The sequence below is a fragment of the Nicotiana sylvestris genome, chromosome 3, assembly GCF_000393655.2.
Source record: "Nicotiana sylvestris chromosome 3, ASM39365v2, whole genome shotgun sequence".
Lineage (NCBI taxonomy): Eukaryota > Viridiplantae > Streptophyta > Magnoliopsida > Solanales > Solanaceae > Nicotiana > Nicotiana sylvestris.
In genome coordinates this window covers 43,134,734-43,155,240 of record NC_091059.1, presented here as the reverse complement: position 1 = coordinate 43,155,240, position 20,507 = coordinate 43,134,734, and the positions used below count along the sequence as shown (strand labels likewise).

At 38.3% G+C, this 20,507-nt stretch overlaps 1 protein-coding gene across 2 annotated transcripts; it reads left to right on the top strand.

Moving 5' to 3' along the window:
* The first annotated feature begins 2,571 nt into the window (after positions 1-2,571).
* LOC104213884 (dolichyl-diphosphooligosaccharide--protein glycosyltransferase 48 kDa subunit-like) lies at positions 2,572-19,246 on the top strand. Of its 2 annotated transcripts, XM_070170750.1 has the most exons (13): positions 2,572-2,969; positions 4,447-4,583; positions 4,855-4,980; positions 14,259-14,312; positions 14,406-14,519; positions 14,984-15,039; positions 15,121-15,162; positions 15,643-15,718; positions 15,876-15,947; positions 16,048-16,173; positions 16,255-16,359; positions 17,529-17,612; positions 18,767-19,246. In XM_070170750.1, the coding sequence occupies exons 1-13, from the start codon at positions 2,702-2,704 to the stop codon at positions 18,812-18,814; spliced, it is 1,308 nt and encodes a 435-aa protein (XP_070026851.1). In that variant the 5' UTR covers positions 2,572-2,701; the 3' UTR covers positions 18,815-19,246. The 2 variants fall into 2 exon arrangements, with proteins under 2 accessions (XP_070026851.1, XP_070026852.1); XM_070170751.1 differs by lacking the exon at positions 4,855-4,980 and having other exon boundaries at positions 2,627-2,969.
* The last annotated feature ends 1,261 nt before the right edge of the window (positions 19,247-20,507 follow it).

Here is a 20,507-nt window from a genome sequence, read left to right as displayed (position 1 = left end):
ACTGGCTGGCGAGTTTGTTCGAGGGGATCCTATTACTGAGGTGAGCCACCACATTGTTCGTGGAGGCTTTCGTTTGAGACTTACCTAGCTCGTGTTAGTTATTTCCTTTTTCTTTAGGGTTTGCATACCCGTCAATAAAACTCATGTTGCTCTGTTAGATGCTCCATGGTCTTAGTGTGGGATTTGGTCTAGAGTTTTATTATTTGAGTAATTGTTGGTTTTTATATCAATTGACTAAGGTATTGGGTGATAATCATTTCCTCTTTAATTATTGATAATACTGTTAAGCCTGCATTTTTTTCTCTCTCAGTGTTTATGTAAATAGTTAAACATTAGAGAAAGGGGTACGCCTTGCAGGTGGTGTTAGCTAGGTGCCAGTCACGTCTAGGGGATAGTTTGGGACGTGACACTTGGGAGCCGGTTGTAGAACTTCGGAGCGAGGTAAGTCTCCTTTTTAACCTTGTAAGAGGGAATTAACCCCATATGTGAACAAATAGTTATGTGCTTCTAGTTGTGGGGGCTACGTATGCACGAGGTGACGAGAGTCCGTACGTAGCTACTAGCTATGCCTATGTCCGGGTAGTTTTAGGCTTATATCATGCATGGTTGATATTGTTATTGTTTTATGTTTATTGTTTGCCTTGAGACGGAGCGAGATTGAGTTTGCTTAATAAATGTTTTGAAAAGAATTGAAATTGAGGAAAAGTTGAGATCTTAAAAGTTTTCATTTGAACTTCGTATTTTGAAAAGAATGGAAGAATACTATAATAACTTAAGAAATCTATGTGTGACTGCGTCGCAAGTATGATCCGCGAGCGGGGAAAATTCCTTAAATTTATATTTGACCGCGTCACATGTATAATCCGCGAGCAGGGTAATTCCCTAAATTTATATTTCAGTGCATCGCATGTATGATTCGCAAGCGGGGTAATAGATGCATCTATGGTTCGCGTCGTTCGACCCTCGCCAGTGCACAATTTACTTTTATGTTGGATCGAGCCGTATGCCTCGGCATTTCCTATATATTATCCTCGTGGAATCGTGCGTAATATTTGGCAAGAAGCTAGTGTATCTGAGAGGTTTTCCCTGATTTGAATTATGACAACCTCTTTGATGAAATCCACTATATATATATATATATATATATATATATATATATACTCCGGTTGAGGAGGGAACTTGCTAGTTGAGAGCTTGAGTAAATTGTAAAGAAATGAATTGTACCATGTATTTTATACTTGTTTATTTCATATATTTACTTTGCCTCATATTTATTCACCTCTTTACTATACCCGATATTTTTGGACCAGTAGTAAGTGTCGAAGTTAACCCCTTGTCACTACTTTTTTGAGGTTAGGTTGAATATTACTGGGTATGCGTTATTTTCATACTCATACTATACCTGCTGTACATTTTGTTGTACAGACACATGTAGGTCTAGTGGCCTTGTGGGCGCAACGACGTAGTTGATACGGGGACTTAGGTGTGCTGCATCTTATGGGATGATCCTTAGCCAGCAGAGTCTCCTTCAGAGTACTTGTATTTTCTTCTCTGTCCAAATTGTATTCTGGATAGTTATTGTATTTTATTTTATTTCCTAATAAATGCTCATACACTTGTGACACCGGCTTTTAGGATGATTATGAGATACTCAGTATTAAGATTTGAACATATTATTAATTATTCTGTAAAGTTCATCTTTTTACTAGTTAAATAAGAAGGAAATTTATGATTTCAAAATATTAAAATGAGAATTTAATTAACTATGTAGTGTTAGTTTGTCTGACAGTGGTGTCCGACGCCATCACGATCTTTAACGAATTTTGGATCGTGACACGTTGAGACAGTTAAGGCATGACATTGTTGCTTTTACGCTTATAAGCAACAAAGCAATAGTGAATTTCTCCCTTGAATTTGCAAGCTTTAAAATAGAAGATAAAGAGATTCCACGACCAACGACCTTGAACTTGGGTAGGAAAAGGGTTGGAGAAATAGAGAATGAGGATAAAGTAGCAATCAAGAAAGAAATAAAAGGAGAAGAAGAAAGAGCTCCAACGACGACAATGACAACTCCATTAACACCATCAAGTTGGTCGGCAACTTGGGAAAGTGAAGATGAGAAAGACATACTTTAGGTGCTATCACCATCATCACTATCTCCACATATGGCCTATTTTCAACTTGTGAGACATATGTACTTGACTTTAAAGAAAGTGTCTCAGATGATTTCAATAACTGTGATTAGGATTCAATAAAGATGTGTAGAAGAGGGGTGTCATTGGATCTTGATTTTTTTTAATTTTAATTTCATCGATTAAGCATTTTTAACTTGGGTTATAAAACAAATGGGGGCGGGTGGGGAAAAAAAGCGGCAAGTATATTGTACTCATATGTATAAATTAAAATCAAAGAGTACTTTTAACAATAGAAATAAAGGTATTTTTGGACCGAAGGATAACTTTACACTATTTATCATTTACTAATAGGGATAATTTTGATCCTTTTTATTTTAAATTTTAAAAACTAATTTGAGGAGTATTTTAAGTAAAATAATAATTGTCCCTCACTCACACTTCAAAAAATTTTTTCGAATTGTTTTTAGTTTTTCTAAAAACATTTTGATTTGATTTCGAAGAGCTAAGGTTCTTTTTTACATAAAGATCTCGTCGGAACCCTAGGAAGCCAGAAGCACGTGTTGAAGATGTCACGAGCACTAGTCTTAGTGTCACTCCTCCTCACTGTGGCCATTCTCAGCGATGCCTTCTCTACGGAAAACCCTACGGATCGGCGAGTCCTCGTCTTGCTTGACGATTTCGCCATCAAATCTTCACACTCTCTCTACTTCAACTCCCTTCAATCCCGAGGTTTTGATCTCGATTTCAAGCTCGCGGATGATCCAAAGATCGCCTTACAAAGATACGGCCAGTATTTATACGACGCCTTGATTCTCTTCTCCCCTTCAACTGATCGTAAGTTTTCTCTGTCCCTGCTTTTCTACATTGCTCTCAACATCTGGTATTTGACGCGAAATAATTGCCAGATATGTATGTTAAGTATATGGATAAGTGTGAGATTTAGAATTTGAACAAAATGAGAGCGAATAGAGTGAAATAGATATAGAAAATCCATATGCCCAACAATTGAGGTGTATTTGATTATCATTTCCACTACCATTGATGGTAAGTGTGTGTGTCTATCTTGTTCTCAACATCTCGAATTTGATGTCAAATAATTATCATGATATGCGTGTTAGTATAAACTATAAAGATAAGTATGAGTCCAGAGAACCTCTGGTTTTAGATAATGAACAATTTGTGTTAAAAGACAAGTTATTTTTTTGGTATTGTAATATGATGGGTTCGAATGGAGCAGAATAGATGTAGAGGATAATGCACTAAGCTCCCTCTATATGCGGAGTCTGGAGAAAAGTTGGTTCACATTGTTTTTACTATATGCAACATTTCCTTATATTTCTGCAAGAGGTTGTTTCCACGGCATGAACCCATGACCTCTTAGTCACATGGGGACAACTCTTACGGTCTTCTATATTTCATGAACATATTGGATTAAATATTTATGAAAGTTAGAGAACCTCTAATTTCCACATTGCTTTGAAGTATTTGATGCAAAAAATATTATCATGATATGTATGTTTGTGTTGGGATAAGTGTGAGATTCAGAGAACTTTTGTTCTTATAGAACCGATAATTAATGTTAAAGGAATCTTTTTTTAGTATTAGGAATTAAGCGGAGGTGAATGAAGTTGAATGGATACTGAGGATTCATGTTGATGAAATTATATATAGTGGAATTAATATAGAACATTTCATTACACAATATTTAGAGAGCATCTAGTTTTCTCCAGAATGTACCTTAAAACAAATTGTTAAGTATAGCAAATAAATGGTCCTAGGAGTGTCATTAAAAGCTATCTTTTCGTGCTTAAAGTGACGAAGCAAGGAGTTATAATGTCACTGGTGAGTCCATGCGTTTCAGTCAATGACGCACAAAGTGTTTCAAAAGAAAAGCGGAGGTTCTTCTTTGAATCTCAATAGGGTTGGATTACTGGATTATTGCATTGTTGTTTATTGGAGGCTAAAATTTGTTATTCCAATTGCGATTTGATCATCATAGTAGTGCACTTCACTTCTCTCTTTTTGCTTCAAGCCCCATGAACTGAGGGACTTGGTCACTTTTATGCGCTTTTTTGCTTTGAGAACACTGGTCTCAGATAGAGTAGAATGAATATTCAAGATTCATGTGGCGGGTCCTAGCTAGTTTGAAATTTAGATGTAGTTGATGGGTGATTCTGATTTGATTTACATTTTTGAACACAAATGGTTACAGTGTTTGTTGTTCGGGAATGCGTTAACTGCTTCGTGGGTGTTTAAGTCATGCCTAAGAGGAATTAAATGCACTCTTTTGAACTTAAAACATTTTCTTCAGGATTTGGGGGATCAGTTGATGCAGCTGATATTCTGGATTTTGTTGATTCTGGTCATGATTTGATTATTGCTGCGGATGCGTCTGTCTCTGATCTAATTCGAGAGATTGCAATTGACTGTGGAGTCGATTTTGATGAGGTAGCATATTCATAATATGTGCATGTTTCTTGCTTTCTTGCTTTCTTGCTTATCTTGCTTAGATGAGCTTGATGTGATTCAGAATTGGTGATTAATATCCGGATCTAGGAGCCTTCTACAACTAAGATATGAATAGGAATCCGATTTTGTTTAGTGACTTTCCTTGTTTTTCTTAATTTCATTGTTATGAGTTTATTTTACTCCTCTGAAGTTGAGAAACTAGCAATTTTTTTGCCGATTTAGTTATTCTTTGATATACGATTGATAATAGGATCCAGATGCCGTGGTTATTGATCATACAAGCTATGCAGTTTCTGATACAGAAGGGGACCATACATTAATTGCCGGTGATGATTTCATTCAATCTGAAGTCATCTTGGGTAGTGAAAAGATTAAGGTACACACAGTAATTAATCATGATAATTTGATAATAATTGTAGTAATATTTGAATTTCATTCATTTGTGTTGATGTTTCTTGCCTTGATAAAACATAGAGTTTTTGGTGCAACATGACAGTGGAAAATGTGATAGTGCCTGATGCCATGCTTAACTTCCGCAGTTCATTAGCACAACATGTAATGCTTACACTTTTTTTTGGGGATGTACACGTCCACCTTTTCCCTGACTTATATCAATAAACCTTACCTTGTCAAAATAATAATAATAATGATAATAAAACTTAGTTAGATAGCGGTATGAACCATTCAAAATTTTCTCACTTTTAAGAATACTATTTAAGATGGCAGCATTTGAATGCTTGTATCAAGAACTTGGGGACAAAGACAGTGACAAGACGCTGTTCAGGCTAGCCAAGGCAAGAGAGAGGAAGACACGTGACTTGGACCACATGAAGTGCATCAAAGACGAAGAAGGTACAATGATGGAAGGAGCACATATTAGACAAAGATGTAGACATACATCTATAAACTCTTGAATGAAGAGGAGGACAAGATGATTGTGCTAGGTGATTTGGAGCACTCCGAGAGTCGACGTGATTTTGGGTATTATAGGCGTATTAAGGTTAAGGAGATTGAGGGGGATATGCGTAAGATGAGCAGAGAAGAGCGATATGGCCATGTGAGATTTCAGTAGAAATTTGGAAGAGCGCGGCAGGGCAAGTTTGGAGTGGCTGACTGAGTTGTTTAATGTCATTTTTAGGACGGCAAAAATGGCCGAACAATGGAGGTGAAGTAGTGCTGTTGTACAAGAACAATGGTGATATTCAAAATTGTAACAATTAGGGGTATCAAGTTGCTAATCCACACTATGAAAGTTTGGAAAAGGTGGTGGAGATGCGAGTGAGGAGGAGTGTGTTTATTTTCGAGAACCAGTTCGGATTCATGTCGGGGCGATCGACCACTGAAGCCATCCATCTTGTGAGGAGATTGGTAGAGCAGTATAGTGATAGGTAGAGAGACTTGTATATGGTGTTCATTGACCTAGAAAAAGCTTACGACAAGGTCCCGACGGAGGTTTTATGGAGATATTTGAAGGCCAAAGGTGTACCTGTAGCGTACATTAGGGCGATGAAGCACATGTATGATGGAGCTAAGACCGTGGTTAGGACAATGGGAGTGAGGAGGAGTGTGTTTATTTTCGAGAACCAATTTAGATTCATGTCGGGGTGATCGACCACGGAAGCCATCCATCTTGTGAGGAGATTGGTAGAGCAGTATAGGGATAGGAAGAGGGACTTGTATATGCTGTTCATTTACCTAGCAAAAGCTTTATGGAGATGTTTGAAGGCCAAAGGTGTACCTGTAGCATACATTAGGGTGATGAAGGTCATGTATGATGAAGCTAAGAAATGGGAGGAGAATCGGGGCAGTTCCCAATCGTGATTGGGTTACACCTGGATCAGCTCTTAGCCCGTTTTTATTTGCTTTGGCGATGGATGTATTGTTGCAACACATTCAAGGAGAGGTGTCATGGTGCATGTTATTTGCAGATGACATAGTACTAATTGACAAGTTATGAGGCGGAGTTAATACTAGGCGGAGTTAACACTAGGCTAGAGGTTTGGAGATAGACCCTAGAGTCTAAAGGTTTTTGGTTGAGCAGGACTAAAACAGGATATGTGGAGTGCAAGTTCAGTGACGTTACTAAGGAGGTTGACGTGGAAATGAGGCTGGATTCACAAGCCATTCTTAAAAAAGAGTTTCAAGTACCTTGGGTCAGTAATCCAAGGCAATAGTGAGTTCGATGCTGATGTCCCACATCGTATTAGGGTAGGGTGGATGAAATTGAGGTTGATATCCGGTGTCTTGTGTGATAAGAACATGCCACCAAGACTTAAAGGTAAGTTCTACAAAGTGGTAGTTAGACCGACTATGTTGTACGGGACGGAGTGTTAGCCAGTCAAGTACTCTCATGTCCAGAAGATTAATGTAGCGGAGATGAGGATACTGAGATAGATGTGGGAATACCAGGAGAGATATGGTCAGGAATGACGATATTCGGGACAAGGTAGGCGTGGCCTCTGTGGGGGACAAGATACGTGAAGCGAGACTGAGATAGTTCGGGCATGTGACAAGGAGATGCCCGGATGCTCCTCTAAGGAGGTGTGATAGATTGATAATGGTGGGTTTGAGGAGAGGTAGAGATAGGGCGAATAAAGTATTGGGGATAAGTGATTAGTCAGGACATGGTACATCTTCAGCATACCGAGGACATGATCCTTGATAGGAGGGCGTGGAGGTCGAGGGTAAAAGGACAGTAGACAATCTTTCCTTTCATTTAACAACTTGTTTGGATGGTTGTTCCTCATTGTATCGTATTGTATTGTTATCCTAAAACAATGTTTGTTTTGATTGTTTCATTAAAATTGGTTGTATTGTATTGTTAAATTCATTGTTCCGGAACAATGAAAAATCCCTTTTTTTAAAACAACCGATTTGGTGTGGTGGGATTGTTTCCTATTTTTCTTTTTAATTATGCCCTAACTTATTACTTCACAATTCTATTTTACACTTTAGCTTTTTTTTTTTTCCTATTTTAACTCCGAATCTCCAACCTATAACCTACTTTGTTTTTTTTCCAGAACTTCTGCTGCCAACGTTGAAGGTGTTTTACCGCCTTCTGTTTTATTTTTTCTCCTAATTTGCTTTTAACTCAATTCTAATTAGTTGTGCTCCTTTGTTTTGCCTTCTTCCGTCTTGCTCCTTTGTTCTGCTTTCTAAAGGTGTTTTGCCTTTTGTTTTGTTTTTTAAAATTATTTTTATGCATAATTTTTGATAAATTTAATATTTAAACGATTGATGATATTTTTGTAAACTTATCAGTTACAGTACAGTATGATATAGTCAAACCAAATAGCAAAATATTATTTAACAATAATAAACATGCAATCTACCCAAACATTGTATTCATAAAACGATACGATACAATACAATACATTATAAAACGATGGGGAACAATGATCCAAAGTGTAAGTAGTAGTAGTGTTATCCTCATATTTCAATATTCTTAGATTTTTTCTATTACTACATGGTTGCTTTTGTTCTAGTTTTTTTATTACCAAACCCCACTTGTGGGATTACACTAGGTTATTGTTATTGTTATTGTTTTTTGATGAAGTAAGGTGTTGTATTGCTGGCATCAAGAAGATGCAATTAGTACAAAAGAAGAGATGTTAGCTCCAGTACATCATGTGCTATTCTAATCATAGGGAGCTAACCAAAAAAAGGGCCATCAGGCTAGGCTCATTGAGCCAATAAAGTCTAGAAAGGGGATAACATTATTTACAGGGGAGATATTACTCCAACCAAAAAGATACACCAGACATCTAGCTTTCAAAAAGTGAATAGGAGTTGAAATGCCATCAAAACATCTTCGATTCCTTTCTGTCCAAAGACACCAAATCATGCAACCTGGGACCATTTTCCAGATACTTTTGATGGCCTTGCTGACTTTCCAAAAGCTCCAGCTTTCAACTGCTTCCTTAATGTTCTGAGGTAGTGTCCAGCTGATACCAAAAATTGAGAAGAACATGTGCCAGAGATCAATAGCCACTCTGCAATGCAGAAATAGGTGATTGATTGATTCTGAGTTTAGCTTACACATGTGGCATCTATTAACAATCTGGAAGCTCCTCCTACAAAGATTGTCTTGTGTCAAAATAGCACCTTTAAGAGTCGTCCATGCAAAACAGCTGACCGTTGTAGGCATTTTGGTTTTCCAGATTAGCTTCCAAGGCCACATGTCAATAACTTCATTCAAAGCACAAAGTTTATTGTAGCCTGCCTTCACTGTATATGCCCCTTCCTTAGAAGTGCCCCATCGTAGATTATCCGTGTGCTGGATACTCATTGTACAATTTGCTAACCTTCCAAGTAGGTCAAGCACTTCTTCAATCTCCCAGTCTTGTATGTTTCTCCTGAAAAGGACCTCCCAAGTGTTGTTGGATCTATTCTGTGCGACTGTTGAGTTAGGATCAGTAGCTAGGTGGAATAGAGTGGGGAAAGTTTCTTGAAGTGTGAAGCTCCCTAGCCACTTATCCTTCCAAAATTTCACATGTGCTCCATTACCAACTTTGAAGGACACTTCTTGTTGGAAGACTTCCTTTATGCTGTTGATGTGCTTCCAGGGCCCAACCCCATGAGGAGCTCTTATGGTTCTGGTACTCCAATTATCCAGGTGACCATATTTGGCTTTTACTATTTCCTTCCATAAGCTTGTGCCTTCTTGCCCATATCTCCAATGCCACTTCATTAGCAAACTCTTGTTGTGTTTTGAAAGATCTCTAATGCCCAGAACACCTAGTGACTTTGGTTGAGTTACAGTTGCCCACTTCACCAAATGGAATTTGTGACCTTCACTGTTACCTTCCCACAAAAAGGATCTTCTCAATTTGTCCAGCTGCTTTTGAACTTTACTTGGCATAGGGAATAAGGACATGATATAGGTTGGTATGCTGTCCAAAACACTGTTGATCAGAGTCACCCTTCCACCCATTGAGAGATACTGCATCTGCCAAGTTGCTAACCTTTTCTCCACTTTCTCAATCACACCATTCCACACCTCCACTGACTTGTGTTTTGCTCCCAAGGGTAGTCCGAGGTAGGTAGTAGGAAATGAGCCAATGCCACAACTCATTATACCGGCCAGCTCGTCTAAGTTAGGCACCACATTGACAGGATATATCATGCTTTTTAGCATGTTTATGTGTAGACCTGAAATAAATTCAAAAATAAGGAGGGTTAGATTGAGGTACTGCAACTGTAGTTTTTCAGCCCCACATAAGATTAGTGTGTCATTTGCGTATAATAGATGGGAGATTGAGATTGAATTACCTGAGTTGCTGCTTATCTTGAACCCTTGAATCCATTCTAATTGCCTTGCTTTATCAAGCATTTTGCTCAAACCTTCCATTGCTATGATGAAGAGAAAAGGCGAGAGAGGGTCTCCCTGCCTAATCCCTTTCTGAGGGGAGAAAAAGCCAACTGGAGATCTGTTGATGAGGATTGAGTATTTGACAGTGGTTAGACTGAACTTGATCCACCTTATCCATCTTTCACCAAATCCCATTCCCCTTAGTGTTGACAGAAGATAGGACCAGTTGACTTGATCAAATGCCTTCTCTATGTCTAGTTTACATAGGATTCCAGGGACTCCACTTTTAAGTCTCTCATCCAGCAGCTCATTTGCAATAAGAGCTGCATTAGTTATCTGTCTATCTTTTAGGAATGTATTCTGTTCCCCTGAGATTAGCTTCCCCATCACTGTCTTCATTCTTTTTGCCAGAAGTTTAGCTAGTTTAGCTACTATCTTATACACACTTCCAATAAGGCTTATTGGTCTAAAGTCCTTGAGCTCTAATGCACCTTTTTTTCTTCGGGACAAGTGCAATGAAGGAGGCATTGCTGGACTTTACCATATGACAATTATGGTGGAAATGGTTGATTGCTGCCATAATGTCTGGCTTGATAAAGTTCCAAGTTTTTTGGTAAAAAGCCATTGTGTAGCCATCAGGTCCTGGGGCTTTATCTGGTGCACAAGAATTGATGGCTGCCATCACTTCTTCTTCTTCAAAGGCTCTTTCCGGCCACACTTCTTCCTCCATCGAGATCCTAGCTAAGTTTTCAAAGTTGACACTAGGCCTCCATTGCTCACTTTCTGAATAGAGCCCCTAATAAAAGCTTAGGATTTCAGCTTTGATGGATTCTTGGTCCTCAATGATTTCCTCCCCTATCTTCAGTCTGTCAATGTAATTGTTCCTTCTGTGGGAGTTGCCATTTTCTGAAAGAACTTAGTGTTCCTGTCACCTTCTTTAAGCCATAAACATTTTGACTTTTGTCTCCATGAGATGTCCTCAACCCTTGCTATTTGCTGTAATTCCACTCTTATCTGCATTAGTTTCTCCTTTTCAACTTGTGCTTGGGTCCTGCTCTCTGTTGTTTGCTCCAGCATTGCTAACTCCTCCAATAGTTTAGTCTTTTGTGTTTCCAGTCTGCCAAACTCCTCTCTGTTCCAATTAGTGATGTCTGCCTTGAGCCTTCTCAGTTTCTGCACAAGTATAAAATCTAGGCTGCCTCCTATCACATAGCTCTGCCACCAATTTTTAACCTTATCAATGAAACCCTCCACCTGTAGCCACATATTCTCGAATTTGAAATAAGAGGGGGTGGCTTCCCAGTCGCCACAATCAAGGAGTAGGGGTATGTGATCAGAGATCACTCTTGGGAGGGCTAGCTGCTTGATAGCTTTGAAACTGTCGCACCATTCAGGGGAAATTAAGAACCTGTCTATTCTTGAAGCTTGCAATGAGTCTTCACCTCTGAACCAGGTATAATAAGCTCCTTGTAGAGGCAAGTCTATAATACCCATGTCTTGAATGATGTCTGAGAAGGATACCATGGCCCTGGACCATCTAACACTTTCGCTTTCATACCTACAAACATTGAAATCACCCCCTATAACCCATTGCTCATTCCAGATAGATCTGAATGCTGCAAGTTCTAGCCATAGTTCCTCTCTTTCAGGATTTGTGTGTGGCCCATACACCCCTGTAAAACACCATCTGAATTGTTCATGCAGACTTTCTAGCATGCATGATAGAGTTTAGTAGCCTTGATGAGTATCCCTGTTTGCCCATTGTCTTTTGTCCCATAGGATGATAATTCCTCCACTGTTACCTACAGATTTCAACTCTGCCCACTCAACCCAATGATTACCCCATATTTGCCTAATCCAGGATACTGGGAATTCTTCAATTTTTGTTTCTTGTAAACAAACAATATTCGGCTTCCACTTCTTAATCAGTGATGAAGTTGTAGTCCTTTTATCAGCTTCATTCAATCCCCGCACGTTCCAGCTTAATATTTTTACTTTCATCCAGAAAAAGCTTTGTAAAACCTGTCCCTATCCCCTTTCCTTTTACCCTTGTAATTTAGGCCCCATTTCAGTCTTTCCAGTTCTTGTTTCTTGCTTTTTCTTACCCCTTCTCTTTTTCCTGCCTGGTGACTTTTGTTTCTGTAGCTGCATTTGCCGCTTTTGATCCATTCGGAGGATGATGCCCATAATCTCATGCTCAAACCCTTCTACGTTAACCCCAAAAGCCTTGCATGCCTTTAACATCACTGCCTTTGTCCATCTTGTATGCTCGTAAATATTTGGGGTATCAATTACTTGCATGCTTGAAGAGCCCTGTTCATACCATGGGAGAGCAAGTGTGTCGCAGGAAGAGAGCTCGACATCTGTACTGTCTACAACTTCAGTTGATTGTGGCATTTTCCTGCAGATTTTTTGCAGAACCTTTTCTCCTTCGTCGTCTGCCTCTGAGTCGCAGTGGGTTATTGAAGGAGGTTTAACACTGGGCCCTTCTGAGAAGGAAGCTTCTAGTTCTACCATTAGTGGGTCAAAATAATTTACAGAGATGTAGGGGTTGGGCTTTAAAACACATGGGTCAATTTTAGGCCCAGTTGCTCTCCAGATTTGCTTTGTTAATTTCCCCCTCGGTGCATGCTTTTGTCTTTTGGGCCCTTTTTGTAATATTCACGATCCACTAAGAGGCCCAAATTGTGAGCCCTCTCTTTAACCCCACAATTTGATTTAGTGTGCCTCACAGCTGGTAACTTGCACTGCCCTGAGCTTGAGGCTGCCACGTCAGCCACTTTTGAATTAAAGATGATCGGTCTATTATGGTTAAAGACCACTGGGTTCTTTGTTGGGTCCTTCGCTTGACTCGAGGAGGGTTTATCAAAGACTGCCGCCTTCTCTACTCTGACGGCGACTGAAACCTCGCCGGAATTTGCAGGTTTTATGAGTACGTCCTCCAAAACTGAAATCTTGTTGCTCCTGATGCCTATTTTTAACTCGACGACCCCTGGGTAACTCATCTCCTTGTCTTTTACACAGATTCTGGCCCAGAACATGTGTGCCCTGTTTTTCGTGTCCTCATCGGTGCCTATGAATCCTCCAAACTTATCTCCTATGAAGCGAAAAGTTGCTGATGTCCAGCCATGCAGAGGAATTCCAAAGGCTTTGATCCACTTTTGTCCCATTTCACCTTTGGTTGGAGATGACCCAGATTCCGGCGACCACCACTCAAGGGTTAAGTGTCTACCATTCCAGAACCAATCCCCTGCTTTTACCCTGGCTGCTTCCTGTCTCGATGGTAGCTCGAAGAGGAACTGATTGTCAGCCATCGGAGTGACCATGAGACCGGCTGTTACTTTCCACCTTGTGATAAACCATTTTTGGATGACTTCAGCTTTGGGGCTTTGATTGAAAGGGTCGTTGAAACATCCAATCAGGCACTTGGATAGGAATTGGGAGCTTTCATCGGCAGCAGCAACACCTTCAGTAGCATCAACAACATCTACTTGCTCGTTAACTTGTGTAGGCCATTGTGGAATCTTTGCAGCCACTAGAAAGGATCTCTTTTGTACATCTGCAAATTTTTTGAACTTGTAGTTGGAAGCCTTCCCCAAAAATTGTAATATTCTTCCTGCTATATCTCCCCACCCCCTGTTGTAATCGTTTTCTGGTATTATGATTGCAGATTTCCTGTCTCCAATCCAAGTTTCAATTCTGATGTATCTGCCATAAACATTGTAATTTTGGTATACCCTGTATAAATAGGCTTGTATCTTTCTCCCCCACCTTCTGTAGAGATTCCCGGCGCCCCGTGAAGCTTGGTACATTTGCTCACATACCCATCTGATGTTGTCCTCGTCAATCTTAATTTTATTTGTAATCTACTGCCCCTTTCAATCCATAAGAACCATCTTTCATTGTCTTCACTGATGTCGATAAGCTCGTAGGACTTGTCACCTGAAATAAAGAAGAGCTTTTCCCCCATGCTATGCGAAGGAGAAATTTCACCGGAAAAGGAGTGAAATTCCACCGGAAAGGGAGTCAGAAGGTGGATGAAAAAGTAGGCACATTTCCCAAGTCAGAGAGATATGGTTCTATTGAGCGGTCTACCTTTGTTATTGTTATTGTTAAGAATACTGCTTAACATTGCGTTATTATATTTTTCTATATTTCTAACATCACATAAGTGTAATTCTTTTGCAGTTCTTTAGGCATTTATGATGGTACATTGCTAATTATTTGTGCTAAAAGTTCTTATGCTCTGCAAAAAAACAAAATACTAATCCTTCTCTTCCCATTCGAATTTTTCTTTTCCGGGGCAAGTTTCTAACTTTTTCTTGTCACTGCTAAATCCCCAGGCACCTGTTCTGTCTAAGGGAATCGGTCATTCTGTAAATCCGGCCAATAGCTTGGTAAGTTCTTGATTTCTTGCTCAATAAAATATGAGATGATAAATTTGATATGATTACTTGGTGTGAAAAGTGGTGCATTTATCATGTTTTCAGGTGCTGAAGGTCCTCTCAGCTTCTCCTTCAGCGTATTCAGCTAATCCTAAATCGAAATTATCAACTCCACCAATGCTTACTGGATCCGCGATCGGTCTTGTTTCAGTTGTGCAGGTGTTTCATCCTATTGGTTGCTTACTGTCAAATAAATCTTGTTCTCTGAAATCTCTCCGTTTGGTTAACTTTGATTTCTTCCTTCTTGCTGTTGTTATAGCTTGTGACATTGGCTCCTGAAAGTTTGTTCTGTTGATGCTGTGTAGTTTGTAATAAGTGATGAAACCGTACAGAAAGTAAAAGCAAATAGAAGCACACTTTAACTAAAATTAGAGGGGTGGTAAGATGTACGCATAATGCAATTGTCATTGCTAGATAATAAGCGCGATATTCTGTTTCTGGTCTGTGTATGATAGATTACCATGAAAATTTCATATTGGTAGCACCAATTTCTGATGCCCGATCATAATGCTGTATTCAACCCCCTCCCACAAAAAAAAACCCTTTTCCTGAACAAGCACATAATGTTTTTAAGTAGCACATACAAAACATAGAAATATTGATAATACTGTTTTCAATTGCAGGCAAGAAATAATGCCCGAATTATGATATCTGGCTCCTTAAGCATGTTTAGCAACCGGTTAGTAATTATGGAGACATCAGGTGGAGTAACTTTATTTTGAACCCGATCTAATTTGAAAACCTTTGATTTTCTATTCAGATTCTTCAGTTCTGGGGTGCAAAAAGCTGGTGGCTCGAATAAGTAAGCATCTAGATACATCCATTGATTTTGTTTGTTTAACATGATAATGATCTAAGCTTAGTGACTAGTACACTTAGATTGTTAAATTAGATGATATATGCGTATATAGATATAGTCTAATATATGTTGGAAGCTTTCTTGATTGGCTTGATATGTTTATATGCCTCAATTGTTTTTATAAGCCTCAGTACTGATTTGACTTGTCCAAACTTAATGTTATAGTTTGTGATAGACTGCACAGGCCTCGATTTAATCAAGAAAGCATAATTACTCTGAAAGATAAAGGCTGTTTTTGATAAGCAGCAGCATCGTATTATCTTTTTTTCCTCCTTGTCTCCTTGCTTCTAACTAAATTCTATGCGAGCAAGGTTGAAAAATAACATATTTCATGCAGTCATCTTCTATGTAAGGTACATGCTAATAATAACCGCTCTTCATGCTTGCTGACTTAATCTACCGCAAATTCTCTTGCAATAACAGCTATGAGAAATCAGGGAATGAGCAGTTTTTGACCCAAATTAGCACGTGGGTTTTCCATGAAAGAGGTCATCTCAAGGTGCAGTTTCAAAGCTAATTTGTTAATCAGCTTCCCTGTTTCTCTTTATAAATTTTAACCCGGGCATTACAATTTTCATGGAAATAAAGGAGGGAAATGCCCTCTGGCACTATCTAAGCATTCACATTTGCTATTCTCAATATGTGAACTATTCTAGGCTGTGAACGTGAGACATCACAGAGTTGAGGAGACAGATGAACCGTCCATATACAGAATCAATGACGAATTGGTAATTCTGTACTTTATGTTTGTGATCATTTAACATTGTCATAAAATATAAAGCAAAAATGGTCTTTGGATACATACTGAAAAAGGCAATTTGATTGAAGGAATATTCTGTTGAGATCTATGAATGGTCTGGAAAAAGTTGGGAACCCTATGTGGCTGATGATGTGCAAGTTCAGTTTTACATGATGAGCCCCTACATATTGAAAACCATGTCAACTGATAAGAAGGTACTCTTAAAAGCTCCACAGATTAGTAGTTCTAGGAGTTGTTCTCACCTAGATTAGTAGTTCTAATGTCACTTCCTACAGGGTGTCTATTATACAACTTTCAAGGTTCCAGATGTTTATGGAGTATTCCAGTTCAAGGTTGAGTATAACAGGCTAGGATACACGAGCTTGAGCCTTTCAAAGCAGGTATCCCCTTACAAATCCAAAGGCACTTTATCTTGTTTATATATTTTTGGAATAAATTAGTCATCATACTGAAAATTCTTGTTATATGCTCGAAGAGGTACTATTCTTTACGTGTCTTGCAGATATTGGAATTATAATTTCTGATATGATAGGAAATTTTATGATATTGGTAATGTCCAATCCTACTCTCGATTTGAGTAGTATGGTTGTAGCAATAATAAACCCAACAAAGGTTGGGGTCGATTTCATGAGGAGTGTGGTATATGCTAGATTATCCAAATGTGTGTGAACTTGATGATTCTTAAAATAATCTCCAAGCGAATGGTTGATTTTGCAATTACTTCTGAAAATTACTACTAGACAGAATTAAAATTTGTCTAGTGGACAAAAAAGGCCTCATCCCGCAATCCGTGGCAATGGATGGTGATCCGTGCCAACGAATTGCATGGTCCTGGCTCAGAAGTAGCTTCACCTTTGTGCCATCTGTCACGGATCAACCACGGCGAAATCCAGAAAGCTCCAGTTCTTCAGCTCTTTGACCCCTCTGTAACCGTGACAACGGATAGCAATTCGTTGCATGGTTGGGCCAGGAACCTTCCTGCTTCAGTTTTTCCTCTCAAAACTGATGACTTCTTGCCAAACTTTGATGCTCTTCAATCTTTAAGCTCTCACACAACTACAAAACATTAAAATACTTCTTCCAAAGACATAAGTAGCCGTTTAATTCCAATAAGTGGGGCATAAAACTCATAAAAACAGAGAGGAAGCTGGCCAAAATGACTTGTCATGACCTTTCTTTCCTGCATAGTCCGGGTGTAAGAATTACTAATGACCTTTCTTTCCTGCATAGTCCGGGTGTAAGAATTACTAATGATCTCTTAGGTTTACAAACTCGAATGTAACTGTTAATATTTTTCTGGACTAAATTCTTGTCTTCATGATTTTTGAAACAGTTTGCTGATCATTATGAAAGTTTTTGTATCTGTACTTTGGTCTTCTCTTTTCATCAGTTCTTGAAATTGTTAGCTCGAAATGGTGAATAGATCTCCATAATTTTTGAACTATGAAGACTGGATTGACAGCCTATTCATCTTTTAAATTTAATGTCACTTGAGAAAAAGAGGTGCATTTGCATGAGAAATTGTAATGATAAAACTTTTGACTTGCAGATTCCTGTTCGGCCCTTCAGACACAACGAATATGAGAGATTTATAACAGCTGCTTTTCCCTATTACGGAGCATCCTTCTCTATGGTACATTATTTTTCTTCTCTTTGTTATGTATTACGGAATCCCAGCCAACCCACATATTGTTCTTAGAAAAAGGATTGGAATCCCTTTTTCCCCTTTAGAGAACAAGAAGTCACCCCTGTTTCTTCTTTCTCAAAAAACAAATAGGAAAAAAGAAAAGGAATAAGAAGTCACCCTTTATGTTGCCTTGTCGTGGTAAAGAACTATGTTGCATTGAGCATATAGCACGTTAATCTAGTATATAGCAAAAAAAACATGCATTTGGTGAATTAAGCATTTAGTGATGCTCAATAGAAATATTTTAGCAAATCTGTTAAGTATGATCTCCTTTCCCTTCTTTCAAAACCCTGCTGAAGCATCTGAGGATGTGCATTATATTCACGCAGAGGAACATTAGTCGGGCCACAAACAGGGTTCGGATGCATGATGTGACCATGAATTGCACGTAGTTGATAGACTGAAATGAAATAGCGTTCCAGCTGTGGTGTTGTGACATCCCTTTTCTTCTTATTTGATATTACTTTTCTTTTACGTTATTTTACTTTCTTTGGATTGGAAGCCCATTTCAGTTATTGCCATTACATAAGTTTTATTCTACATGATGCCCAACCATCCTAATTGGTGTGTGGATGGAGAATGGGCTGAACTGGAATGGGAGGGGTAAACATGGGGTGTAAAGGGGAATAGGCTGCAGTCTGTGGGCTGTGGTAAAAGGTAAGGGTAAAATGCAAATGGCACGCCTTGTCGTTGGTGTGTTATTGGCGGAATTTTGGAGAAAGTGGTAGCTTGCGAATTACTTCATGGAAGTGTTATCTGACCTAAGAAAAAAATATCCTAATCTTCCTTTTCGCAGAAAACCCTAATCTGATAATCTAAATTCTGAACTACCTGTTACTTTTTTCCATTGTGTTGTGTAAAATTTACTTTTCAAGTGTTGGACATGGAACAGGGGACTTAAATGAAGCAACCACAGAATATACATGACAGGCTCTCCCCCCTCTATTATTTTGCTGACTTGCTCGGATTGATTTTATTACATTCCTCACTCAAACAATAATGTGTTGTGGCCATCTTTCTATAGTTATACCATTTAAATTGTTTTTGTCTTGCTCGCACATGAATTTTTTTGTGATCATTCCCATTTCTTTGCATTGTAGATGGCTGGTTTCTTTATTTTCTCCTTGGTATATCTCTACCACAAGTAAGACGTAAGGAATGGAGACTGAATCTAGTGCAGGTTTTGCATCTGAAGGTTTAAGTTAGAAATACAGGATATAGCGTGTTTAGCCAATAGTGTTCTACGAAACAAGTATATTCTTGTAATTTGGCTGTGTGCTTCGTGGCAAAATCAAGTGAATTGTTGCGTACTATGTTCTAATATGCTGTTCAAGATGTGATTGGCTAATTATTTTTTCCTTTTCTTGGTTTTAGTCGAGATGATGAGTTGCCACCTTGTTACAGCGAATTGTAAGTCTTTTCCAATGCACTTTTTTCTAGGCCCACTATCAGGAGTAAGTTTGAGGTGTTCAAAGATATTATTTTTCTAATTTGGGCTGAAATTGCGTTGTTAGTGTGGACAGAAGTGGCTTTGTAAGAATTTTGCCCCTGCATAACAGTGAATTATTGGTATTACTCAATAGTTACCTTGTCTTTCTGGAAATCTAACTCGCTTTGAAGATGGTGAGTAGAACAGAAATCCATGTGCAACACTCCTTTTTTCCTGGCAATGGAACGCATTCAGACAACGGTTTCAGCCAGAAAAAGAAAGAACCAAAGCTATCTCGGAGACAATAAGCTAAAAAGAGGAGTCCAAACAAAAACTGGAAAATATATGTATGGAAAAGGCTCAAATATGCAATCAGACTTTAATAAATGGCCCCATCCGTTAAAAGTTGGACATATTTATGCCACTAACGTTATACTATTGGCTCATATGCCATTATCCACTAAAGGAATTCTATTGCTATCAGATTTTGTTACGATTGCTATCAGATTTTGCTACGTGGCATTATCTAAACCCTTCATCACTTACTAGCACCCTCCCCTCTCACCCCCTCTTTACGAGTGGCATATATGAGCCATTTCATTAAGTTCAGTGGCGTATTTGAGTCTTTTCCCTATTGTGTTGCATAATTCTCTTGGGTAGCAAATTTTGTTTATCATTCGAATTATATTCATGTATAAAACCTCCATTTTTTTTTATTTTACGCAATAAACTTATATTTTTATGTAACAAACTTTTAAGAAGTTTGTCCCTTGTACTACTATAACGTTATAATTTTACATGGATTTTTTTTATTTGATTTATTGGACTGTGAATCTAATCCTATTTTACATCATTCAAAAATTTCTCGTACATTAGCTCTTAAAAAGACTTAAAAACCACATAAAAGTTATTTAAGAAAAAGAAAAAAGAGACGGGCTTACTAGAGAGTACATTAATGAGGTGTAACTGGACATGGTAATGGCTTGGGAAAATGACATAATTTATTTAGGAGACATTAAAAGGTCATTTAATTTTTAAATAAATTGACTACAATTTATGTCACCTAATAGTCGAATGGTATATAAATTGTAGGCATTAAAAGGGAATTTAATGACAGAATTTATTAGGAAAATGACTACAATTTATATACGAATGACTATTAGGCATTAAAAGGGCAGAATATTCCCTAAAAACGCGCTAAAATTAAGGAGAGAATCTTGGTGTTAATTGATTCTACATTAAATTCAATTTTTAAAAAGGGAAAGGAGATTTCTCATCTGCGTATTTTTCTCCAGAACTACAATTCAAATTCTCGAAAAAAAAAGAACGAACAATTCAAATTTTCGAGTTTCAACAACTCAAAGTTGAAAAAATCTGTTCTTCCATATATTTTCCACCATTGATAGCCATTA